This window comes from Jaculus jaculus, chromosome 1 (assembly GCF_020740685.1).
Source record: "Jaculus jaculus isolate mJacJac1 chromosome 1, mJacJac1.mat.Y.cur, whole genome shotgun sequence".
Lineage (NCBI taxonomy): Eukaryota > Metazoa > Chordata > Mammalia > Rodentia > Dipodidae > Jaculus > Jaculus jaculus.
In genome coordinates, this window is record NC_059102.1 from 42,391,440 (window position 1) to 42,418,830 (window position 27,391).

The window sequence follows — 27,391 nt, forward strand, 5'->3', positions numbered from 1 at the left end:
GGTGGGAAGTTTTTTTCTAATCCTTACATACAGTAAAGCACAAGACATACTACTAATAGAATGATTTCTGAGTCCTGGGGTATTTTCTAATTCCTTTTTATCATTGAACAAAGAGATACCGTCACAGGCAGAAGCCTTAACCTCTTCTTTTACACAGGGATCGTCTTACCAAAAATGATGTAGTTGGAACAACATACTTATACCTTTCTAAAATTGCTGCTTCTGGTGGGGAAGTAGAAGGTAAGTCACTGAGAAGATCTGGAATAAGAGAGGATACAAAGCTTCTAGATAATAAATGGACAAGGGGAGCCACCAGGCAATAGGTTTGGTTTCTTAAAAGGCAAATGTAGCCAGGCCCAACGATACAGTTATGTAATACTCAGTATGTAATAGGAGGATCACGAGTTCAAGGCCTGCCTGGGCTGGGCTACAGAGAGAGTTTCTAGCCAGCTGGGCAATTTAGCAAGACTCTGTCTCAAAAAAAGAATAAACAATAGGGCTGCAGATATTTTTCAGTGATGGAGTTTTTGTGTAGCAAATGTAAGGCCGTGGGCTCAATCCCCAGTACTACAAAAGGGAGAGAAAGAGAGAGAAAGAGAGAGAAGGGAGGAAGGGAAGGAGGAAGAGCAGGAAGAAAGAAGGAAGGGGGAGGGTGGTCAAATGTGATAAACCTAGTAAACCATGCTAGTGATGATAGCAGAATAATCCACAGTGAAAGGAATTGACAGTTTGAAGGCTATAGCTGTCTTGCTCCTATCCCATAGCTGTTTTATAACTTGATTATCAACAGGGTACCAACACTTTATTTTGTAGAGTGACATTCATACAAGTCCACCAAAATATCAGGTAGTATTGCTCCTCAGCAGTTTGCTTTGGTAGAAACAAGGCCAGAGGCCAATGAGCTGTGTATTCATTGCTCCCTGAGATAATGTTCATTTTGTGCTCCCTGAGACAGACAGGACAATCAATCCATTTTTCTTCACGTTGTTTTCCATGCTTGAGAACTACCTACATGCACCTGCTGTTATGGTTTGGTACCTATGCTAGGAAGTGTAGTAAATAATGAAGGAAAGACATAAAGGAGATGAGAGAAAAATGATATGAACACATTAATACCAGCAGCTTGTTTTTGTCATCAAAACAAAAATTCTTAAATATTGAACATGTTGAGAAGAGTGAGGGAAGTTGGAACAAATTTTTTTCTTGAGAAACTCATTTCCTGTTATTCTCATTTTATGAGAAGACATTCATTATATGTGTCTTTAACATAGCATTAATCTAAGCAATGGTAAGAATTAAGACCCCAGAAAACACCAGAAGTGTGTCTAAATAACTATACTAATTTCCTAGATCAAGAACCTTAAAAGAAGGGCACTTTAAATCTTAAGAAAAAATAAAAAGATGAGCAAAAATATGTGGCGCAAACATAAAGCCATGTGTGGCATTATTTTAAGAATGATATACATTAAGAAAGATATTTCACCTGGATGTTATGTTTTGAGTGGCATGGGGATAAGATACTGGAGCTACACCAAAGGAAGTTTCTGGACTCACATTCTGGTCTCTGCAGAAAACAGATTTCTATAATGTAATCATCATCTAGTTTCTTAGTTTTTATTAAACCCATAGCCTGAACTCTGAACAGAGTACAAATGCCATCACCCATGTAACATGTAAAAATGTAAGAAGTGGAAATAGCCTAGGGAGTGAGGTGGCGGTAGGTGGGTACTTAGAGCCTCTTCCTGTTCAGTGATCAATACAGGTATAGCCACTACTGATAAAAGAGAACCAACAGGAAAAACTTTTTAAATGCTAACTAGACATGGGGAGGGTTAAAGCAACTTAAATCCATTTATTAGTAGGGGAAGTCACTAAATTATATCTGATGGTAATTATTCAAGAAACACTAGTAAAAGTATTTGACTCAGAGGTGGGATGGTAACATCAGAACAAAAGCAGAATCTAGCAGTTTCTGTACTTATCTCAGCCATCCTATGTCACTGCAGGTCCTTCAGGCGGTCTGATACAGGCTCTCAAAATAGCAAAGAGCTGTCACTGCCCCCAAAGACAAAAAAAACATGCTTTGAATCACATGCGGCAGGGCTAATTACAGGTGTCTGCTTGCATAGCCACAGACTGAATTAACTTGGATTTTAACTAAATTAACTTGGCTTTTGTCCCAGCTAAGTCAGCCATAAGACAAATGAATGTTTTATTAAAAGCATGCATGTCATGTTGGTAACTTTACCTGCCTCCGATGGCTGTAGGAAGCCAGCTCTTCTCAAATGCCTGGTTCCCGGCAGCTGGCGGGTCTTGGTTCTTCATGCGTGTTGGATCTGCCAGCTGTCATAGAGCTTTGAGTCGTTTTGCATTTAACTTCTAAGACTGGTATGAATTATAAAAGGGTCCTGTGGTTTGGGTGTGAATTTGGGATTTTTCTGGTGTTGCTAAGCTACTTCCCTTGCAGGGAATTTGATTAACTTTGCAGTGTGTGTTTTATAATGTCCATGTTTCTCTTGTTTTTTGTTTTTAACCAATCATATTTTCACTACATAGATTTCTCATCTTCGGGAGCTGGGGCTGCATCATATACAGGTTCATGCTTTGTAATTTTGCTGTCTGCGCTAAGCTTCCTGTCACCTTACTAAGAAGATATTCATTGATTGCCTTTAGAACCTTTCTCCTGCCATCTTGCTACCTCAAATACAGTTTTGCTAGTGTAAGAATGTTTCATGAGTATTGTGTGGTTGTCCTGCATGGCTAAGCTGAAAACAAATTTGCTTTGTGCCATGACCTCTCCTCGCTTCACCTAGTGCACACCATCCCATTAGCTTCATATTTTTGTCATTTGTCCTCTGTAGGTAGAGCTGTGGAGCACTCAGCCATTGGTTTTGATATGTGTCAAGTACCTTTCCCCCATTTCCAATGTGGATCGCTAGGTTGCAACACATGAACATTTCCTCTTTTTATGCTGACGTTACCTCCCAGATATGAGGACATCACAATATGTACTTTGTTTTATAGGACCAGCCATTTTTTGCAAGTTTGCTCAATCTTGACCATCACAATTCTAAGGCAGATGTTGCTGTTCGCCCAATAGATGAGGGGTCTGAGATTTGGAGATGAAACGGCGTTAGCCCTCATCTTAACACGATCATTTTAGCAAGTAGCTTTAACCACTGACCCATCTCCTCAGTCCACAAGAACATTCTAAAACTCAACTTTTTTTTTTTTTTTTCAAGGTAGGGTCTCACTTTAGCTTAGGCTGACCTGGAATTCACTATGTATTCTCAGGGTGGCCTTGAACTCATGGCAATCCTCCTACCTCTGCCTCCTGAGTGCTGGGATTAAAGGGGTGCGCCACCACGCCTGGTTTAAAACTCAACTTTTAAGTTACTTTTTTCTTTACCTAAGAATCTCTGTTTTAATCTCTTATTCATACCCAAATGGCCTTGCCCCACACCAACATATCTTAGCCCAAGGAAAGAAGCTTAAATTCTACTTACTAATCATCACTTTGCAGAGAGGGTGAAGCCCAGCCAGCTTATCTGTTTAAATATAATAAACATTCATTACTTTTACTCATTTGTCTGGAAGATGCCAGATGATTCACAGAAACCTTTGCTGGGAAAACCATTGGTCTCCATGTGGAGTTTACAAGCAATTTCTGATAGTTGTGAAAAGTTGAACCCCACTGTTCGAAGTGTTACCTTTAGGCTGTCATGTGTTACTTTTCTACATCTTATTAAACATTTCTTTTCCTTTGCTTCTCTTCTCTGAAGTTTCTGGTTAGCTAGCTGATTACAGTATGCATAGTTTCTACTTCCTTTTAAAGGTACATACCCCCACTTAGACATGCAGGGGGCATCACAAAATGGAAATGACTGTGGATTTCATGTCTTTCTGATTAAGCCAACTGTCTGTTGTGGTCATTTTGCTCACCTGCTGCTCCATACAGATCTTTCACCATTCACTTAAGATTAATGTTGGAAAGAGTCATAAAAGTTATCTGGTCAACCTCACCCATAGTAGGAATTATCTCGACAACATCCTGAATGCAGTCTGTCCATTGTTTAACATCTTTAAGTCATAGAAAATTCTTCCCTATATTGAATAAATCAAAATAGGCCTCCATGAGTCCTCCAATAATGGTCCCAACTCTGCTTTTTGGAGATAAATTTAGCCCGCCTTCTGCCTTCAGACTATTGAGACAGCTCTTATATTTCTATACCACCATCCTTTCTTCTTGATTGAATTCCTCTCAGCATCCTTTACTAGGGAGTGATATTATTGAATGTACTAGCAGAAACAGAATTCATCAAATGATTGTCAGAGAGAGAAAGTATGATACTCTTTATATCACTTCTGAAATATCATATGGTATTATAACTAGAGGCACATATTTCAATGTTACATTTTTCAAAATTTATTTTTAATAGCATTGGCCCTAGTACTTGAAGTTAAATGACATCCTTTCAGAACAAATAAAGTTAATTTGATGCATCATTTAAATGACAACATAGTCTTTTGCAGCAATTGCCATAAAATGTCAATTATAAACTTGCAAAAAATGTGAAGATCAACTTAAAAGTCTTATTATTCTTTCAGTTATGTAGTATTATCTTTTGTAAGAATAAATTTATTTGATCTACCATGAAATATTTCATTTAATATTTAGAGCAATAATAAAATAGATAATTTTCATTAATATAACTAACTCACAAAATGAAAGAAAAACTTAGTCTCACCTAACTGACTAATAGCTAATATTTATTTCCATAGATTAAATGTTAAAAGCCTAATATCTCATAATGACATTTATCTCAGCAAATACAGGAGAAACAGAGGTGGGCTTTGTCCCAACATTTGGACCTTGTTATCTGAACCTTTATGGGAGCCTCAGAGAGTATACAGGATTTCCAGACCCCTATGATGAGCTAAACACTGGCAAGGTCAGTTTCACAGTTGTTACTAATGTGCATTAATGAGATTCCTTCTTATAATAGTAATAAATGATGATCATATTTAGGTGGCACCCACATTCCCCTGCCTCTGACGCAGGCCCACCATACAGCTGATCAAGTATTGAAGGAAAGGAGTCTTGCACACCTCAGTGCAGGAGTGGGAACAGATCCTCCTGGAAATGAACTGACTTAATGGTGGCAAATGGCGCACATCACATGCTTTTACACAGTGGGCAGCATCAGAAGTCACTACTGGCTTTCTTTCCTAGGAAGTCTCTGTGCTGCTTGGTATTCTTTTCAATGCCATGTTCCAGGAATTTACAAACCATTAGCAGTGACATGGTTGTGGAAACACTGCTATCGCTGAGCTAATCCAAGCTTTCATTTCATAAATGAGAATATGGGTGTTGTAGTCACCTTCTCATTACTGGGATAAAGAACCTGACCAAAAGCAGCTGATGGGTGGGAAGTTTTTAATTTGTCTTACGGTCTCAAGGAGAAGTTTCATGATGGTTGGTGAAAGCATGGCATAAGCAAAGGCTGGACGTCACTTCTTTCACAGTGTGGAAAACAGCAGCGAGAGAGGGAGCCATGCTGTGGTGAGGGGGAGCTGGCTATGATACCTTAAGCCCTCCCTCAACAACACTCCTCTTCCAGCAAGTCTCCACCTCTCAAATTGTCTTCAACTGCGAACCAAGCATCCAAAACACATGCGTTTATGGGGGGTCATCTGATCCAAGCCACTACAACGGGAGCTCAGAGATGGAAAATTCTCCTTTTACAGTAGAAATTAAATGCCTTTTAGTTACTTCTCAAGGTTCAAGAATGGGCCCCAGCTAGAGAGGAAAAGCCCTGGGAAGGAAAAGGTAGAAGACAACTTTGAAATTGGAAGCCCTCTGTTCCTCTCTAGAATATTCTCTTGGCAACACTGCTGAGTTTGGTAGGAGTATCCACTCTTCATGTCCATATTCTGCCCCACCCAGAGCATCTTCCTCCTTTATTTCCTGTCTACTCTGAGACTTGCTGGCTGCCACATGGCAGTCTCCTTATTAGAGAAAGGGAGAAAAGGACCAGAGTTAACACATACATGCAGAGTGGTTCTGCTGCAATAAGATGGGAGAGACCTTGAGCCCTGTTCTCTTCCACCTCTCTGTCTCTGGACGTTCTTTCCATATCCGGAACATGGCTCAAAGCCTCTGGGCCTTGGTCAAGCTAAGATCCCTTTCTACCTGAGCATCCCACAGTGACTCTTTTGTTCAATATTGAAGAACACAAGTCTAGCTGTAGGAGCTGATAACTGATTCATTTTGGAGTCTGGGACCACAGACAGGAGACTTTTTATGGAAGCATTAGCCCAAACACACAAACATGTTTTTCTGCTATACACCATGCCTGGAGGAATAATCCCGTGATCTTGCCTTTCAGGGAGAAGGAGTCGCCTACAGAGGCAGGATCTTGGTTGAATTGAGCACATTTCTAGAGAAAACACCACCAGAGAAGAAGCTAGAGCCCATTTCAAATGATGACCTGCTGGTTGTTGAGGTAAATGGCCGAGCGTGAATAATGCCTGGTCAGCAGGAATAGCTTAGAGGCTGGATGGTGAGATGGCTGCCGCTGGACTGTCTGAACGTGTAGACCTGAAAGGAACTTCAAGGGGCAGAAGAGTTAGCTGCTTAAGAGTTGCAGAAAGATTTACGTCCACAGCAGGCAGCTTCAACATGCTCTTAACGTGTCTTAATCTACAACAGCCCTCACAGGATAGTGAGACTAGCTTCAGCCTTCAAGATGCTACTACTTGAATTAGTTTTGTCACTCAGTTAAGCAGCTTAAGGGGGGGGGGGGTATTATTCTGGCTCACTGGTTCAGAAGGCTTAGCCTCTGGTTTCTATGTAGACTTGTAGGCTGGTCCTAAACTTGAAGAAATCCTCCGATCACTGCCCTCTGAGTACTGGGAGCACAGGCCTGTGCCGTTACACTTGGCTTGCGCCCGAGTCCGAAGACAAATTAAGGAAACTGGAAAGTAATGGGAGGGAATTATGATCAAAATATATACATAGCTGAAAATGGCCAATAAAAATAAAATAGCAAAAATGTAAAATATCAGGCAGGTGCAAACATGGGGCAACTTACAAGCTATCACGGTAGGGTCATGCAAGAAGGTGGGCAACATATCCCTTGTAGGCCTTCAAGAAAATACATAGCCTTAAAATGGGAGCTCTGAACTTGAGTGGTCAAAGGTGTACTTGGCTCTCAAAAAGATCATGTGGAAAGCTGGGTATATATCTGAATAGTTAAATACTTGTGTATCATACATGAGGGCCTCTGTTCAATAGCCGGTATGGGAAAAACATATAAAATGTCAGTTGAATTAAGGGCTGTGGAAGAAATGCCATGCTGGATGGACATTGAGCCATTATGATGCCTTTATTTTGCTCTGTCGCCAAAACACAATTTAAATCCAGGCCCTTCTCTTTGTTTAACACCATGATGAGAGGAGAGATCATAGTGCTGGGAGCAAGATCCAACAAAGTCTGTTCTTCATTACAAATAACAAGCACACACAGGCAGAGAAGCTTCTTTCTTTCATTTGTGAAAAGTAAAAGCCAAGAAGCAAAGAGATATTGCCCACAGTATATGTCAGCAGTATGAAAGAACCACTTTTCAGAAACTGGTACACAAAATGAAATTTGTTTTCTTTGCTCCAAATAATTAAACACAGACAACAAGATAGTTTATGTCATAAATTTAATTAAAACCAAAATGAAATGAAACAAATGTATTTTTAAAAACCTATGAGCATTAAAAAACAGGAGAGGAGCTGAGATTCTGAGGACATCCCCCAACTGAAGTAATAGGAGCCCCAGAAGAGGTTGAGAGGACACATCTGTCACCCGACAAGAGGTTTCAGCCAGTTCAGTCAGCCTTGAGCATGACTGTGTTCCTTGTCCATCTTACAGAAGTCCCATGCTCTGAGTCACATGCAAGTTACAAAACTTTTTGGTGGAGTTAAAGAGACTGAAAAAAAAAAAAAAAAAAGCCTCACCTCCTGGAGTAGAACCAGCCTAGCTGTAGGCGAGCCTGGCCTAGGGATCTCACCAGGCAGAGGCGAAGCAGGTCCAGGTCCAGCCCAGGGCTTCCCCAGTGGGGAGCAGCAGATAGGAGCAGCTAGTGGTGCGCACAGCATCCTCCTGGACATCTGCCCTGCCACAAAGGGCCGTTTTGGCTGTATGACCTCAGAACTTGGAATCTGTCTTGGAGCTACATTCTTCCTGTTAACCCTTCCTAGTTTCCTTGTGGATGACCTAATACTACATCCTTTTTATTTCTTTTCTTCTTCTTCTTTTTTTTTTTTTTTTTTTTTTTTGGTTTTTTGAGGTAGGGTCTCACTCTAGCCCAGGCTGCTCTGGAACTTACTATGTCATCTCAGGGTGGCCTCGAACTCACGGCAATCCTCCTACCTCTGCCTCCCAAGTGCTGAGATTAAAGGCGTGCACCACCCCGCCCTGCTCATCCTTTTTCTTAAAATGTACATGTGTTGTGTGATGGAGGAAGGGTGCACATGCACATGGAAACCAGAGGACAACCTTGGGTGTTATCCTCAGAAATACTTTTGGTCTCTGAAACAGGGTCTCTCACTGGCCTTGAGCTCACCAATAAGGCTAGATGTCTCCCAGCAAACTCCAGGTCTCCTCCTGTCTCCATGTCCCACTGCTGCAATCACAGGCTTCTGCCACCATGCCAGGCTGTTTACTTTTGTTGTGTTGTTTTCTTTGTTTTTCGAGGTAGGGTCTCACGCTAGCTCAGGCTGAACTGGAATTCACTATGTAGTTTCAGGGTGGCCTCGAACTCATAGTGATCCTCCTGCCTCTGCCTCCCGAGTGCTGGGATTAAAGGCGTGCACCCCCCCCCCCCAGCTTGCCAGGCATTTTTATGTGGGTGCCTTGGGTCGAGCTCAGATTCTCATGCTAACAAGGCAAGCGTTACCCACTGAGCTGTTGACCTAGTGCTGACCTGACACATTCTATGACAGTTTATGAGCTTGCCCTCTCCATTCTACAAACTCAAGCCTCCTTGAGATCTACGGTGTGTGGCCTTCCGTAAGGGTTTAATCAATATCGCTTGAAATAGCAAATGCAAATTCTCCCACCAGCATGGCCAGGTGCCAGCCAATTTTAGTAAATAAATCAGAGGCTGAGAAAACTGGGCCATTTTCTTTTTTTTTTTTTTAATTATTTATTTATTTATTTGAGAGCAACAGACACAGAGAGAAAGACAGATAGAGGGAGAGAGAGAGAATGGGCGTGCCAGGGCTTCCAGCCTCTGCAAACGAACTCCAGATGCGTGCGCCCCCTTGTGCATCTGGCTAACGTGGGACCTGGGGAACCGAGCCTCGAACCGGGGTCCTTAGGCTTCTCAGGCAAGCGCTTAACCGCTAAGCCATCTCTCCAGCCCAACTGGGCCATTTTCATTGGCATATATCTTCCTTGTCACTGTCCTTTAGTGCCCCATGCCCATGTGCCCACAGCCATTTTATAAAGGTTATCCTGAGGCTGGGGAGAGGCTCAGTGGGTAAGAGCACTTACGCAAGCAGAGGGACTGAGGGGCAGACTCTGCACATAGAGTTTATGTGGCCAGCATCCGCATAAAACGCTGGGAGTAGCCACGCCTGCCTATAACCCCAGTCATGTGGGGGGTAGAGAAAGAGGAATCATTGGGGCTTCCTGGTCAGCTATTCTGACTGAAATGGCAGCTCTATGGTCAGTGAGCGACCAGCAGATAAGCTGTAAAGGAGGGTATGCAGCCTTTTACTCTGGCTACCACATGTGTGCATGCAGGACAGGCACATCTGCACACACACACATGCATATACCACACCCCCCACACACACACACTCAAATAAAACAGCTGTTATCCTATATCAGTATCCTGCTTGACAGAAGTCACCTCCTTCCCCAAATGTACTTCCGAAACTCCATCCTACGCCACCTTGTCCATGGAGCGCAGTAGTCACTTAGATGTGCAGAGTCCCTGGGCCCCACACCATCAAAGAAACTTCCCTCTGTGCCCAACAGCGTGCCATTTACTGCCTTTAACTTTCCCCCACTGAAGGCAGTTTTGCCTCATGGCTATTGAGGGAGGTCTTGGAACAAAGGCCAAGGGACTCAACTTTTTGTGCCCAGAGGGTTCAGGGAAGTGGGAAAGCGCTGAGCAATGGGCCTTAGGGAGGATGGGCAGATGGATGCCCCTCATGGGATTTGAACTGGCAGAGTGGCTCGCGGGATGCTTCATCCTCAACAGCTTGCAGACAGCAGGTACCTACCACTCTCTCTTGGGAGATGTGGTGGTTGCAAGGAGCCCAAACTTCTTTTCAGACTGTCTGGGTCTGATAACTCCTGTGGGCAACTGTGCAAGCTTCGTGTGAGGACACACAGAGAGTTCTAGAGGATCCTTGCTCCATGGAGGGGTGCAGGGAAGACCAAACCCAGCCAGGAGCTGCGTCTCCACCCCTCCTGGAGCGTCCCTGTGAGCTCTCTCTCTTCCGCAGACCCTGGCTTCACTGAGGACTACCAATTAAATAATGATCATTTGTGGGAGGCCTGACTCAGGCCCAAGCTGTTTCCTATGTCTACCCCTTCCTTTTTCTTAAATCAGCCTTAGTACTTTATAAAGAAATTTTGCTATGTAATTATGACTAGTACAAATGACTTCCTATGTTTTCATTCTTAAGACAATTCAAGTCAAACCTAGAATGTTCCCAGCATTCCTGAACCCTGGATAAATCAGGTGGGGCTAGGGGGAAGGGCAGGGCTAGTCATGAATGCTAAATAGTGTTCCTGACAAGTAGTTTAAATGTCCCAAGCTCCTTTACCAATGGGCCAGCAGACTGAAGTGAGAAAGCTTTTATACCCACATGCCCAAGCTAAAGCTCCTGGATGATTCAATGTGCAGCTAAATTTGCAAACCAGTGTTTCAGAAAGACTTCCCAAAAGATTGATGCTCAGAGAGGTATCTCAAAGAACCTTCTTGAAGGGTTCCAAATTGCTTTTTACCAGAAAGGTGACTTTAATCATGGGATGTTTAGGAGGATGTTCTTTCCATTTCTACAAAGTGTGAGGCTGACAGGAGTTCTTAAAATAGCCAGGCATGATGGCACATGCCTATAATCCCAGCATTCAGTAGGCTGAGGCAGGAGGATTCTGAGTTTCAAGCCCACCTGAACCACATAGTAAGCCCCTGTGTTAAAAACAAAACAAGTTCTTACAATCTTCCACCCCTTCTTCCACCATACTCCCTGAGCCTTGGTGGACAAGATAGCAATCTAATTTAGTGTTGCTTTCCCTATGGACTCTGGATCTCTATTTTTATGAGGTTTGAAGGGCCTCAGGATGGGTGGGAATAGCCTGAGACACCATGTTTCCCCATCCCTGCAGAGGCTGACTGGCCCCACAATGAATACCAATAACCCCACTGAAGATCCTCAGCAGAATCGGGCTGGGAAGAGGCAGGCTATATGTGCAACCTTTTTATTAAAAAAATCAATAAATTTTTAAAAAGAAAAAATAAAGTTCTTAAAAGTCTTGAATAATTTAAAAAGAATTGCCATATAATCCAGTGATCCCGCTTTTAAGCATAAACCCCAAAGGCTTGGAAACAGGGGCTCCCACAGATACTAGTACATGCCCTATACAGAGCAGTGTCATTCACAATAACCAAAAGTCAGAAGCTGCCCAAGTGACCATCAGTAAATGAAGAAGCTGCCCAAGTGACCATAAGTAAATGACGAACTAACCATGGAACATTATTGGGTGTAAAGGAAGGATTTTCTGGCTCATAGGTGATATTGAAGTGAAGGAAGCCCAGCACAAAAGAATGAATATTGGGGCTGGAGAGATGGCTTAGTAGTTAAGCACTTGCCTGTGAAGCCTAAGGACCCCTGTTCCAGGCTCGATTCCCCAGGACCCACATTAGCCAGATGCACAAGGGGCGCACGTGTCTGGAGTTTGCTTGCAGTGGCTAGAAGCCCGGATGTGCCCATTCTCTCTCTCTCTTTCTCTCTGCCTCTTTCTCTGTCTGTCGCTCTCAAATAAATAAATAAAAACTAAACAAAAAAAAATTAAGAAAAGAATGAATACTGTATGACTGCTAATGTGAGGTACCTGGAGGAATCATGTTCAAGACAGAGAGTACAGTGGAGTCTCTCAGGGATAGGAAGAAGGGGAAAATGGAGAGTTTTTATTTAATGAAGATGGAATGTCAGTTTTGCAAGATGAAAAGAGTTCTATGGATGGTTAGTTGGTATGAATGTCCTTAATTTCATTGACCTATACACCTAAAATAACAAGTTTTGTTATCTGTGTTTTACCACAACTTTTAAAAAATATTGAAGTAGTTGTCTGGGTACATCTAAATATGTGGCCACATTTTTGTCTTATAAGCCAGAAGCTCTACCCATATTTTGTGGTTCATCTTATGGAAGAAAGACCATGGTGGGGATGAACAGTGAAAGAAAGGTTCATCAGTAAATGAGTAATTAGAGAGAGGAAGGAGGAAGACAGAGATGATAAAACCTTCTTACTTGAATTTTAAAAATTTTTTTATTAGCATTGCAAAGAGGTTTCTTTATGGCATTTTTCAAACTCTTGTTTCTCTTTCCCTCTCCCCCACCCAAGCCTCACTTCCACTTTCATGTTTCCTTTACCCCACCCCACCCTTCCCCAATGCCTCTTGCTCCTCCTTCATGTCTAGTTTTAAAACCCATACCCACTCACTCTCACATCCCTGAAATTACACACAAGTTCAGCTCCCCACTTTGAGACAAAACATGCAATTTTTTGTCTTTTGACGTTTGGATTATATCACTTATAATCTTTCCCAGTTTCATCCATTTTTGTGCAAATTCCATAATTTCATTTTCTTTACAGATGAATAAAATCCTATTGTGTATATGCACCACATTTTCATTTTCATCCAGTCATATGTTTATGAGCATCTAGGTTGATCATGTCTCTTTGCTATTATGAGTAGAACAGCAATGAACATAGACGTACAAGTATCTCTGTGGTAGAACATAGAGTCCTGGGTATATGCCCAGGAGTGGTATAGCGGGGTCTTATAGTAGTTAGTTGTTTTTATGAGAGAGAAAATTGGTGTGCCAGGGCTTTCAGCCACTGCAATTGAACTCCAGATGCGTGCGCCACCTTGTGCACATGCGCAACCTTATGCATGTGTCACCTGGTGTGTCTGGTTTATGTGGGATCTGGGGAGTCAAACATGGGTCTTCAGACTTTGCAGGCAAGCAACTGCTAAGCCATCTCTCCAGCTCAGTAGTTAGTTTTGAACTTTTGAGAAATCTCCACCTTGATTGCCATAGTGACTACACCAATTTACAATCCCACCAGTAATAAACCAGGATTCCCTACCCCTACATCCTTGTCAGGTTATTTGCTTTCATCCTGATCATCATTTTGACTACGGCGAGATAGGCTCTCAATATAGTTTTAATTTGCTAAAGGTACTGAACGTTTTTAAACAAAATTCTTGGCTATGTGTATTCCTTCTTTTGAGAACTACCTGTTCATTTCATTCGCTGATTTATAGATTTGCAATTTTGTTTTCTTTTTTGATGTTTAACTTTTGAAGTTCTTTACATTGATATCAATACCTTGTCTGAGGTATAGCTGGCAAAGACTTTCTCCCATTCTTTAGGCTGGTACTTTCCTTTGCTGTGCAGAAACTTTTTAATCTCATGTAGTCCCATTGGTTGATTCTTGATACTCTTTTCTGTGCTATTGAAGTTCTGTTCAGAAGTTCTTGCCTATCTCTCTAACTTGAAGTGTTGTAGTCAGCTCCTCATTTCTGAGACAAACATCCAACCAGACACAGTTTATGAGAGGAAGGTGATTATTTCAGGCTTACAGAGTCCAGAGGAACACCATCAATGGTGGGTGAAGATGGCTCCCTTTAATAGATCCAAGCAGAGACTCACCAAGAGCCAGTACCACAAACATGACTAGCCAAATTTCAAACTGCTCTCCACACACATTTGGGCTAGAATGAAGATCTCCCCCAAACACATCTTAGGCTGGACTCCAGGATCTTCTTACAGTGCCATATCCTCTTGTAGCAATCTTCTTGCTAGGGGCTCATATTACAATGGAACACCTGAATCTATGGGGCCATATTTTTAATATCATGTTCAAACTACCACATAAAGTGTACTACTCTAGCTTTTTCACTGTTTTTGGTTTTAAATTAAGGACTTTGATCCATTTTGAATTGATTTTTGTGCAAGATGAGATGAGAATCTATTTTCATTCTTTTGTGCTTGCCTGCAAAGCCAAAGGACCCTGGTTCAATTCCCCAGGACCCACATAAGCCAGATGCACAAGAGGACACATGTGTCTGGAGTTTGTATGCAGTGGCTGGAGGCCCTGGAAAGCCCATTATCTCTCTCCTTTTCTCTGTATCTCTCAAATTAATAAATAAAAATTTAAAAATGAATAAAATATTGTTATTTCTGCTTAGAAAACTAATGCTTAAGCAACTCAAAATATTAAGCACTAATAAATTAGAAAATACAGATTATAATAATCTCTCTACCTTTTCCAACATTCCTACCGTTAACAATTGGAATCTTATTCTCCCAGACCTTCTCTTTGTGCATCAATATTTAAAATATATGTAAGGGATTTATTTAAAACCTGCCATTGTGGAGACAGGGATGTGGCTCAGTGGGAGAACACTTGCCATATATATAAGGTTCTAAGTTTGATTCCCAGCAAAATAGATGATAATAAAGTAAAATAAATATCCCCTTTTATGTTTACTGTCAGCAGGGATCTACTTGAGCTTTTGGGAGTTTTTATCCCCTTATAGGACTGCCACATAATTTGCTTTACCTGTAGACATTTGCATTGTTTTCATTTGCCCTCTGTCTCCATCAGTTCTGCAATAAATAGCTACTCCTCGTGTCTGATTCCACTTTCATGAGTACAAGGAGCGCTGCTGGGTCCAAGAACTTTCTCCTTGAGCACTGAATGCAGCACTAGTCATTGGACTGAGCACTCTGCCTGCTAGAAAACTACATATAAACAAGGGCGAATGGAAGTTCACTGTGTCTTACGTCAGCTCGTGCTTTACAGAAATACCAGCGAAGGCGGAAGTATTGCCTGTCTGCTGTGTTCCACTCAGCCACCATGCTGCAGGACATTGGTGAGGCCATTCAGTTTGAAGTCAGCATTGGGAACTATGGCAACAAGTTTGATGCGACCTGTAAGCCCCTAGCATCTACAACTCAATACAGCCGCGCGGTATTTGATGGTAAGACTTGTCACTAAGCATCACCTCCTGTTCATACCTGCAGCGAGTCCACCCTAGGATAAGAAACAGGCTCTGTGTTCTCCCTCTGGTGGCCATTATCCCTAGCATATCACTTGAGTGAGAAAGGGGATTGGAGTTTAGATCCCTTAAAAATGGCTAAACCTGGACTGGAGAGATGAAGGACCCAGGTTTGACTTCACAGGACCCATGTAAACCAGATGCACAAGGTGGCACATGCATCTGGAGTTTGTTTGCAATAGCTAGAGGCCCTGGCACACCCATTCTCTCTCTCTCTCTCCTCAATAAATAAATAAAAATATAGAAGACAAGGCAAAGCCCAAGCTGAGCATGGTGGTTCACACCTTACTGACAGAACTGGGGAGGTGAGGTAGGTGCTGTGAGCTCAAAACCAGCCTGGGCTACAGAGTGAGTTCTAGTTCAGCCTGGACTGAGACCCTAAAAAAAAATGGCCAAAGAAATTGCAGGCCCCATTGCAAGGAGCTAAACCCCAATGTTCCCAATCCTGTGACCAGGTCTGACACCAGATCTGCCTTGTAAGGTCCCATGGTGGTGACCTGGCTAAATACCAAGCTCCTTAAGGTAGCTCTTGCTCCAAGCAAGCCCCAAATCCTTCCTAGATTGAGCAGTCGAAGTGGATGGGCTCCAGCTTTTCCCTTCTGTTACTCACCAGCCCTGTGATCTGGGCCACTTGATCTAACCTTGTTTCTTCATCCAGAGCTGTCTATCTAAACAAAGATGGATGATAAATGGTCTCTATTTTTATAGCGGATAAAGTAGTCGCAGATTGCATCAGTGAAGTCCATCAACTATGGACTGAAATATCAGAGGGAAAATGCATCTGTAATGAACATGCACAGACTTTTTACTTCTCATTATTCCCCACAAATAAGGTAACAACTATTTATGTGACATTTTCATTGTATTGAGTATAATAATCTAGAGAGTATTTAAAATACTCAGGAGGGTATTCATGCATGATATGCAAATACTGTGCCATTTTTTTAGTTTAAATATTTTCTTTACTTGTTTGCAAGCAGAGAGATACAGATGGAGAGAGACAAAGAGAGAGATCGAGAATGGGTGTTGCAGGGCCCCTAGCCACTGCAAACGAACATTTGCCACTTTGTGCATCTGCCTTGATGTGGGTACTGGGGCTTTGCAGGCAAGTGCCTTAACCACTGAGCCATATCTCCAGCCCCCGCTGTGCCTTTGTATGTAAGCTATTTATGCAAGTGGATTTGGGGATCTATGAGGGAAACAGTGGAGCCTGAAGCCAATCCTCTATGAATACCAAGGGACAACTATAAATCATAATGGAAAGAATATGAGAACACTAATAAAGGTATTAACAGCAGCTTGAGAGATAGAGAAATAAAAACTCTAATCAAATGCTCTAACTCTATTGCCATAATTTTTTTTTTTTTTTTTTTTTTTTTTTTTTTTTTTTTTTTTGGTTTTTCAAGGTAGGGTCTCACTGTAGCTCAGGCTGACCTGGTATTCACTATGGAGTCTCAGGGTGGCCTCAAACTCTTGGTGATTCTCCTACCTCTGCCTCCCGAGTGCTGGGATTAAAGGCATGCACCACCATGCCCAGCAATTTTTTTACCTAAATTAAAAAAAATCATATTTATCTATTTGATAGAGAGAGAAAAAAAGAGTCAGACAAAAAGAGAGAAGGTGCATGCCAGGGCCTCCAACCCCTTCCAATGAACTCCAGATACACGTGCCACTTTGTGCCTCTGGGTGTACATTGGGCACTGGGGAATCCAGCTTGGACCTTCAGGCTTTGCAAGCAAGAGCCTTAACCACTGAGCCATCTCTCCAGCCCTTTTACTTCAATTTTTGTTTAAATAGATTTTAAACAGGAAATGCTCTAAAACATCAGCTATTCATTCTTTTTCTGGTATATTTTATTTTTATCTATTTACTTGAGAGAGGGAAAGAGGCTGAGAGAGAGAGAGAGAATAGGCGCACGAAGGCTTCCAGCCACTGCAAACTCCAGATGCATGTGCCACCTTGAGCACATGCTTACATGGGTCCTGGGGAATCAAACTGAGGTCCTTTAGCTTTGCAAGTAAGTGCATTAACCACTAAGCCATCTCCCCAGCCCTCATTCTTAATTATAGTAATGTTCTATCTACTGCAATACCCCATGTAAGCATCTAAGCTTGCAAAGAATGGGAAAACTTTTTTGCTCCATTTCCAGTAAAAATGTTCATTTAAAACAACCATGTTTGGGGAGCCACGTTCTGAATCTAATCTCCGGTGCTCTCTGGGCTTTCCAATGCCATGTTTTGTAATTCCCTCTGATGTTCAGCTGCGTGCTGCCAATTTACCAGAAGACTCCGAGACTAATGTGCTCAGTATACGGTGGTGTTTTAGGGTTACAAAACAAGCATGTGACAATCTCTTAAGCTTTCATCTGCTGCTCAATTAAATAAAACCAAAGAACCAGAATAGAGCCGGCGTGTTCCTCGATGATAAAACACTTTCCTAGCACATGCAAGGCTCTGGGGATTCTAATCCCTGGCGCCGCCCCCCATCACTCTCTCCCAAATCTAGACTACCTAAGACCAGTCCCCAAGAATATAGATTAATTAGTATCTCTGTCAGTGCTTGTGTTTCATAAATACGTGCCCAGTGTTCACTGACCCCTACTGTTCCGTGCCAGGGAACTACTATTACTACTTACCTTGGGCCCACACGAAGCCGGTGGTGACCCTGACTTCCTACTGGGAGGACATTAGTCATCGCCTGGATGCGGTGAACATTCTCCTAGTCATGGCAGAGCGGCTGGTAAGTTTGTCTTTTCCACATTTCCTGTTCATCAGAGAAAATTGTGTGCCAGGTGGTGTGTGGGCCAACCACTATAACACAAAATCTTAAGATATAGTGGTCAGAGCTTTTTTTATTTTTTGGAGTAACAGTTAAGGTAGGAGGTCCAATGCATATATAGAGCCTTAGTGGTATTAGGGCTCAGCCTCACCATCACTGAGGAGTTGCCTCTGTCTGCCTGGTAGAGTCAGCTCAGCATAACATCCAACCTCTGCCCTGAGGGAAGGGGTGGAAATGGGCAGAAAAGTCCCCGGAAAAGACCCACCCATTTAATTTCTGGTCATTTTCCATTGGCCAGAATCCAGTCATATAGCCATGCCTAACCACAGAGAAGTTAGGGAAATGCAGTTGTGGGCTTAGAAAAGAATATTCCTAGATAAAACTTTTCTTAGGGTGGAGGAAGGGTGCCAAAGGCCAGGTGTGCGGGAAGGGGACTCAGTGTTAGTCATAACCGTGTTGGAAGAACAGCTTGTTCCAAGAGCAGTGCGGGACGCTCAAGGCCTTGCTGTGACTGCAGAGATGGACTACACCGTGGGAAGAGGTGGCTTAGCAGAACCAGCCTGACATTTTTTACTCGTGCCATAGATTGGAAGAACTTCCCTTGTTTGGAGAGTGTAGGCAGTTTCCTCTGGTGTAGCTGCATAGACACAATGTCTTAGAAGAAAGGTAACATTTTTGGATATTTCCCCTTAAGTCAAAGATACTAAGTGACTCCTATCAGGCATGGATAAAATCCATCTAGCACTAATGTTTTGATTTCAAAATAACATTAATGTAGAGTATGAGGGAAAGGAGGCAAAGACTATAATTGATGTATACCAAATGAATGTATGAAAAAATCACACTGAGCACCATTAATATGTACAATTAATATGTGTTAATAAAATAAAATAATAAATACATAATATTAATTTTCTCTAAGATCTAAATTCTACCAGGGTTAGAGCAAGATATATGGTAGATATATCTGACCTAAACTATGTAGCAAAATAAAGATACTGTTTTATGTTATAAGGATAACATGGTAGGCTAATGTACTTAAGTATAATTGCTAATTTAATTAAGTCATTAAAATGCAATGTTCTGGGGCTGGAGAGATGTCTTAGCGGTTAAGCACTTGCCTGTGAAGCCTAAGGACCCCAGTTCGAGGCTCGGTTCCCTAGGTCCCACGTTAGCCAGATGCACAAGGGGGCGCACGCGTCTGGAGTTCGTTTGCAGAGGCTGGAAGCCCTGGTGCGCCCATTCTCTCTCTCTCCCTCTATCTGTCTTTCTCTCTGTGTCTGTCGCTCTCAAATAAAATAAATAAAAATTAAAAATTATTTAAAAAAATACAATGTTCTTATACTAGGTGTTTCCAGACCCCTTTCTCAAGGGAATTGGTGGAGGCTCAGTCACAGCTGCTTCTGATGATACACTGGATTTTCTTCAGCTTGTTTCTTCCCACTCTTCCTTGTCAGCTCTCTCCACTGACTAAGCTGTCCAAATCCCATGCTAGTCTGGACAGGGTGGTGGCTTTCCATGACCAGGATGTTGGCTGCGCGTGGTGGGCACTCCCTCCTCAGCCTCTCTGTTGGCAGGTGTTCAGAACCAGAACAGTAATGTGTTCTGGGCTTATCTTGTACTTTCTTGGCCCCAGCCCTGGAATAGCAAATTTTCCAAGGGACTCCAGTTCCTTTAGTGGGGAATGGCACTAAATAATAATAATAATAATATCTAGCCAGGGGTGTTGGTGCATGCCTTCAATCCCAGCACTCGCTAGACAGAAGTAGGAGGATTTCAGGGTGTTTGAGGCCAGCCTGGACACTGTCGTGAATGCGTATTTATGTGTGTGTGTGCATTTTTTGTGTGAGCACATGCACATGCATACGCGTGCTCTAGAATGTTCACTGCTACTGATAGGTCATTGCTTCTAGGCTTTGAAAGCTAATAAGCTTGTGTTCACACATATGTTTGTACATATATACATACACACATAAATATGCCTCTCTAGATCTATCAAAATACTAAAGACTATAAAGATGTTTCCAGTTCTAATCTACTACCAAAGACTGATTCTATCTTACCTACAGTGAGAAATTTGACCTCGGACACCTTCAATATATTCACTCATTTTCTCAGTCTTAAATTTATAGGTCAGTCACTGTGAATTAGAGTTTAATATGCCTTTGATTATCTGTTCTTTAATTGGGGATATATAGTCAAAATATTGCTTTTAAGGGCTGTATGGGCTAGTTAAGTATAATTATGCTATTCATATGAAATAGTTAGGTCCATATGTTTCTATGCATATTCCTTTTTAAAGTTCCCTCTCTTATCATTACTGGTTTCATTTTATTTTTAACTAAAATATATTTAGTTTCAAAGGTCAAGATACATGATAAGGTTGTTATATTACTTAAGTATATTAGTTTTAATTGCATTTTGGAGAAAAGTAAACAGTACGAAGATGGTGAGTATTAATTATGTGACAAAAATCTTCTGGCTTTTCTTTAATGAAGTCATTTTATAGTTTTTCTCCCTTTGAAAATTGAAGGAACAGCTTTCCTGGGTAAATGGCATGGTACACAGTTACCAGTTTTCCCTCTCTCTGTGAATTCTTCAGAGATCAAACATCGAGGCTGTGAAGTCAGGGATCCAAGCTAAAACTCCTGCAAACCAGCTGGCCGAGTTGTGGTTGAAGCTGATAGATGAAGTTATAGAAGATACAAGGTAGGGTGACCTGATTCCCATCTGCGTTCCCAGCCATACCCTCCCCCCCCCCCCAGATGCTGGCTATAAAGAGCTTCTAGAACACTCTCAAAGTGTTCGTCTTTGAATTTGAACTTTTGGAGCATCATGAAAGGCCTGTACTAGGAGGGGTTTCTGAATCACCACCAGGAAACGCTCAGCTTACTGATTTGGTGCCAGTTCTCAAGTGGCCTGCTCAGGCCGGTCTCCACTGCAGGAAGCCCAACCCGACAGCCTCAGGCAGAGGTCAGCAAAGAGAAGGAGGAGGAGGAGGGGGAAGAGGAAGCAGACCTGGGCCTCTGTTTGCCAGCAATCAGACATGCCCATCCACCTTTCGGAGGAAGGGTGACTCCTCACTCCCACAGGGAAGGGGATGCATCAGTTCCACCACTCAGAACAATGGTCCCAAAGCATCAACATCTTTTTTTTTTTGTTTTTTTGTTTGTTTGTTTGTTTGGTTGGTTGGTTGGTTTTTCGAGGTAGGGTCTCGCTCTATCCCAGGCTGACCTGGGATTCACTATGTAGTCTCAAAGTTACCACTATCCTCCTACCTCTGCCTCCCAAGTGCTGGCATTAAAGGTGTGCGCCACCACGCCTGGCTTATAAACATGTTTTTAGAAGTAGCCTTTCACTTGCTTTGTTACTGAGTGACTAAATCATTCCAGGCCCCTACTGTTCACTTCAGATTAGATGACAACTGCAGGATAAGAGAGACAGAGGAGGGGAGAAGGAAAAAGGGAGTCAGGAAGGAAAGGAAAGAAGAATGAAGGAAGACAGAAAAATGGAGACAGAAGGAACGAAAGAAGGAGAAAAAAAGAAAGAAAAGGTACCAAGCCCCATTAGACAAAACCAGTATATAGATTTGAGCCAGAGAACATTTCATAGCTGTGACTTGGAGGAACAGGTCAGATCTTTTGACATTTGGAAATCAAAGGAGGAAATGATTCATTCCAAGCTCATTTTACACATTGCTTAATAAAGCAGTGAGGAGGGAACTTTTGAAAGAAAAGCAAGCTGAGTGTTTCTGGAGCCCGGGGCTTTCCCGGCCGAGTCTGGGGAAAGGCCTGACGTCACGCGGTCTTCTGGTGCCTCCTAGTGGTGCAGCGCTCCCTGAAGAGCAGCTCAAGTCACAGCGCTACCAGGACTAACTGGATGTTAAGCGGCTGTCTCTTAATTTCCGTATTTTCAGGTGAAAAGCTGAGGCCCACCGAGGTGCCCGGGCTCGGGCTGCCCACTCAGCCCTTGTTCCCCAGTCAGTGTTCATGCAAAGACTCCAGTGTGACTTTTGAGCTCACGACCTCCACCGTTCCAGGGCCTTAACTCTGTATGTATGTGTTCTGCCACAGCTGTCAGTGAAATCAAGCAGAAGCATCTAGGAATCACTTCCAGTTGGGAAATGCTCGTGAATTGTGAGGTTTGCCGAGAGTAACATGACGATATCAGCTGGCACTTCTGACATGAGCTATTTTGGAACAATCAAGTTGGGATCTCTTTCATATTACACAACAGAAAGTTCAGTGTTTAAAACATTTTTTAAAAATTATTTATTTATTTATTTGAGAGCGACAGACACAGAGAGAAAGACAGATAGAGGGAGAGAGAGAGAATGGGCGCGCCAGGGCTTCCAGCCTCTGCAAACGAACTCCAGACGCGTGCGCCCCCTTGTGCATCTGGCTAACGTGGGACCTGGGGAACCGAGCCTCGAACCGGGGTCCTTAGGCTTCACAGGCAAGCGCTTAATCGCTAAGCCATCTCTCCAGCCCAAGTTCAGTGTTTAAAGGGACATCACGCTAGGGTTTCCTTCACTTAAGAGCTGGGTGAAATTCAAGGGAGTGGAAGTTCTAGGTAGAAGCAGCGTGAGTAGAACTTCCAGAAATTGGTGACAGGTTCACCATAGGTCTCACCAGCTGCCATAGTGCCACGGAAGGGCTGGTGGCAGGTCTCCGCACAGCCACTACTCTGTCATTCTCTGACGTCCCATCACTGGACTTCCCAGGTCTCATTTTGAATGGGACTTGTCTTACACATATGGTTCTGTTTTGGGAGTTTATGGGCCCCATTGAGAATCTGATCAGATGATGATGATGATGATGATGGTAATATTATTTAGATTTTACTATGCATTAGGCACTGTTCTGAGTGTTCTCTATGAATTCTTCTCCTTCTCACAACAACCCTAATAAGGGGATACTGCTTTTCCACATATGAAGATGAGAAAGTGGAGAACGGATAACTGGTCAGAATCACAGACTACTAAATGGTGGAGCCACAGTTTGCACCCAAGCATAATCAGCTCCACAGTCCATGTATGGGTTTGGTTTGTTTATTTAATTTTAATTTTTTTGAATCTACTTTTTTAAAATTTTATTTGTTTATCTTATTTGTGAGAGAGAGAATGGGCACTCTAGGGCCTCTCGCCATTGCAAACAAACTCCAGACATGTGTGCCACCTAGTGCATCTGGCTTACATGGGTCTTGGGGAATCAAACCTGGGTCCTTGGGTTTGACAGGCAAGTGCCTTAACTGCTGAGCCATCTCTCCAGCCCCAGGCTATGTTCTTCATTGTGTGTCTCTGCATGTTTCCAGAGATACATGCACTTCACCCAAGTCTCAGGGGTTCATAGACCTTCTGAGAGCCCTGTAGACCACCTGAAGTTAGCACTTCAGCCCAAGATCTCTAATTTTCCTTCCTCCTCCATCACTGTGTAGATCCTTACAAAGATTCTAGGAAGTAAAGGAAGGCCAGGCCATTTTCTCCCTTCTGCTGTTTCCATCCTCTTTCCATGGGCCTTATGTCAAACCTAAGGAACTGCTTTGAAATTTTAATTTCTCACATCTTTAATCTCAGTGCTCCCAAGGCTAAGGTAGGAGGATCACTTTGACTTTGACACGGTGATTCCAGGTCAGCATGGGCTACTCTAAGACCCTACCTTGAAAAACAAAGCAAAACAAAACAAAAAAAAACAAATAATTTCTTGCCTGGTATGGTGGCACACACCTTTAATTCCAGCACCAGGGAGGCAGAGGTAGGAGGATCACTGAAAGTTTGAGACCACCCTGAGACTACATAGTTAATTCCAGGTCAGCCTGGACCAGTGTGAGACACTACCTTGAAAAACCAAAATAATAATAATAATAATAATAATAATAATAATAATAATAATTTCTCTTTCTGCCCTGCCAGTGCCAGATATATTCAACTGCAGCTTGAACTAAGCACTGCTTATAGACTCAGTCAGGAGGCTGAGGTCATTGGCAACATACATGGCATTCATATAGACATACTTGTTGTAGTCAGCTTCACATTCCTGGGATGAACGTCCAAACCAGGCACCACTTAGGGGCGGAAGGGGTTTGTTCCAAGCTTACATTACAGATCCAGGGGGACGTTCCATCAGTGCTGGGAGAAGCTGCTTCCATACAGCCAAGCAGAGAGGAACTGTCACCAGCCAGCAAACACCCAAAGCAGAAAACACAAACCAGCAGCAAGCAGCAGGGCCCCTGCCAGAGCTCAGACCCTGTATGCCTTTGGACTGAAGTCAGATCTGCCCCCAAGCACACCTTGGGGCTGGATCCCAGGGTCCGCTCTCCAGTGACACCTCCTCCAGCCAGGCAGCTAGAGACAAGCTTTAATAGAGTTTGTGGGGGACATACATTCAAACTACCACATATACATTACCCATGATGCTTGGGAATGTAACTGAGCTTAGTTTGAGACCTAGAATGTTACTCTTCACACTCGGTTTCTTTTCTTTCCGCTTGCTTTAGACACACCTTGCCTGTCACTGAAGGAAAACCTAATGTCACAGTTCTCGATACTCAGATCCGAAAGTTGCGGTCCCGGTTTCTGACCCAGATCCACGAGGCAGCTGTGAGGATGCGGTCTGAAGCCACAGACGTGAAGTCCACCTTGCTGGAAATTGAAGACTGGCTTGATAAATTACTGCAACTTACCGAAGAGGTAAGACTTCCCAATGACACTAACATCATTTGGTATGGAAGAAGGACTCTGTAGAATGATAACAAGGGTGGAGTGGTGGATGGAATATTTAGGGCATTGTTTAAGGTGCTGAACAGATCCAACTAAAATTCAAGAAGTTACTGAGCTAGTGAAGGTACTGGTTAATGGGGTGAAAGTCAATGAAATCAGGGCAGAACAAGAACTTTGAGTTGGGTGCTGAAAAGGCCTTCAAAGTAGACAAATCATATTTTTTTAACTTTTTAAAAATTTTTATTTATTTATTTATTTGACAGAGAAAGAGGGAGAGAGAGAGAATGGGCACACTAGGGCCTCCAGCTACTCAAACGAACTCCAGATGCATGCGTCCCCTTGTGCACCTGGCTAACATGGGTCCTGGGGAATTGAACCTGGGTCCTTTGGCTTTGCAGGCAAATGCCTTAACGGCTAAGCCATCCCTCTAGCCTGACAAATCATATTCTTTTAAGATTTTATTTATTTATTTATTAGAGACAGAGACAGAGTGAGAATGGGCATGCCAGGGCCTCTAGCCACTGCAAATGAACTCCAGATCCATGCACCACCATGTGCATCTGGCTTACGTAGGCACTGGAGAATTGAACCTCAGTCCCTAGGCTTTGCAGGCATGTGCCTTAACTGCTAAGCCATCTCTCCAGCCTGACAAATCATAATTTTTCACAGTACTGTCAGAGACTATGTTTTGAATGATGAAGTAACACATTGTAAGACAGACAACTAAAATGTGAGCTTTGGTTGGAACTGGAACAATTTGTATTTAAATTCCAGATCTACTGAGTAGAACCTTGGGCAAGTTATTCTGCCCATCTAAGCCTGTTTCTTGTTTCTTTTTTCATTTGCAAAATGAAGATAAATGTATTAGTTATGTCCTAGCAACATTATGTGAAGATTTAAGGATGCCAATTATAAGGGGCAGAGCAGAGAGCAGGTCACACAGTGGGTTCTGGATAAATGCTGGCAACCACTCATCTCCGTGGATGGGAAGGAAAGAGAATAGAGACTCCTCCTGTCCACCAGATGTCAAGGTGGTCGTGGCTTAGTTCCTTTTGTGCTGCTGGAACAGAATGCCACAGATTGGGTAGTTTGTAAGGAGAAGAGTTCTTTCTACAGCTCTGGAGGTGGGGCAGCTAGAGTTGAAGGGCCTCCATCTGGCAAGGAACTTTTTTGTGTGTCATTTCATGGCACAAGGGTCAGAGAAGGTGAGTGAGAGCAATCAAGCAAGTGGGGACTGAACACTCTCTTGTAAGCCCATTTTTATCACAATTAACTCACTCCTGCAATAATTAAATCTATCCATCATCTCCTTAGAGAGAGAGTGGGTGCACCAGGGCCTCTAGCCACTGCAAACAAACTCCAGACACATGTGCCACCTTGTGCATCTGGCTTATGTAGGTACTGGGGAATTGAACCTGGGTCCTTAGGCTTCACAGGCAAGCACCTTAACCACTAAGCCATCTCTCCAGCCCCAGTCCCTGTAGATTGAGACTAACCTTAAGTTTGCTTTCTTCTCACATGCCCAGCCACAGAACAGTATGCCTGATATTATCATCTGGATGATCCGTGGAGAGAAAAGACTGGCTTATGCCCGAATTCCTGCACACCAGGTCTTATACTCCACCAGCGGTGAGAACGCATCTGGCAAATACTGTGGGAAAACCCAAACCATCCTTCTCAAGGTATGTCTTTATCATGTAGTGTGAAAAATGCTTACATGCAAAACTTGTAATCTAAAGAGGGGGTTGCTTTGTAATTTTCTAACAGTTACACGATTAAGGTGATTGGGATCCATTCTATCCTGGCTTGGTCCCTTCTTCTAGGACCATAATTTCCAGAGAATGACATGAGGAGGTCAAGCATCTAACCGTGGATACCTCCCTAGAAGTCTTATGACATTAATATTAACATGGTATTCTACTTCCAATGTCCCGTGAAAAGTAGTGCCTTTCTTGACTCCACTAAGTATTTGGTGGGGGGGAGAGAGGGTGGCATAGCTGAGTCATGGACTCACTCTGACCAGGTGGGCCCTCACCTATAAAAGTTTTGATAAAATTTACCACTTTAAGGCAACATTTCTGAACAGTCTTGGAGGCCTGGGCTCTTTAAGCGCTTGTTGAAAGCTCCTGGCCCTCTCTAGCTTATACATGCCCCTGATATTTCATATATACAAGCTGTGTGGAACTCATAACCCCATCCCAGGGCCCCAGTGAAGAACTCTGTGTGTGCGCTTTATGAACCAAACATGCCTGGGACTGGAAACAAGGATATCAGAATTGTTCCCATCATCATGTTTTGACTTCCCCTCCCCTGCCAACCCCAATGGGAATTCTTTGGGTTTGAGAGAGGGATAGTATCAAAAAGAGAAAAGCTGAGTCAATGGAATGTGTTCTTTTAAAACCAGGTACTGTCTGGTAACTTTTAATAAATGTATCCATTGCTCTTTAGTCAGGAGGGTTGATTATCTTCTTTCAAGTGTTCTTTGAAGAATAAATCATACTTAAGATAGAATCATAATTACAGTTGATCTCAG

General features: G+C 42.8%; 1 protein-coding gene across 5 annotated transcripts in view; it reads left to right on the top strand.

Annotated features, from left to right (window-relative positions):
- The window catches only part of Myof (myoferlin), a 169,608-nt gene that overhangs the window by 70,645 nt on the left and 71,572 nt on the right, over positions 1-27,391 (top strand). For 3 of the 5 annotated variants that reach the window (XM_045147019.1, XM_045147038.1, XM_045147046.1), the window contains exons 17-25: positions 158-240; positions 2,557-2,595; positions 4,828-4,952; positions 6,390-6,506; positions 15,107-15,284; positions 17,977-18,101; positions 20,743-20,849; positions 24,636-24,828; positions 26,385-26,540. In XM_045147019.1, coding sequence (XP_045002954.1) covers positions 158-240; positions 2,557-2,595; positions 4,828-4,952; positions 6,390-6,506; positions 15,107-15,284; positions 17,977-18,101; positions 20,743-20,849; positions 24,636-24,828; positions 26,385-26,540 — 1,123 coding nt within the window. The remainder of the gene's footprint in view (positions 1-157; positions 241-2,556; positions 2,596-4,827; positions 4,953-6,389; positions 6,507-15,106; positions 15,285-17,976; positions 18,102-20,742; positions 20,850-24,635; positions 24,829-26,384; positions 26,541-27,391) is intronic. The other 2 variants (XM_045147029.1, XM_045147053.1) reach the window with 1 other exon arrangement.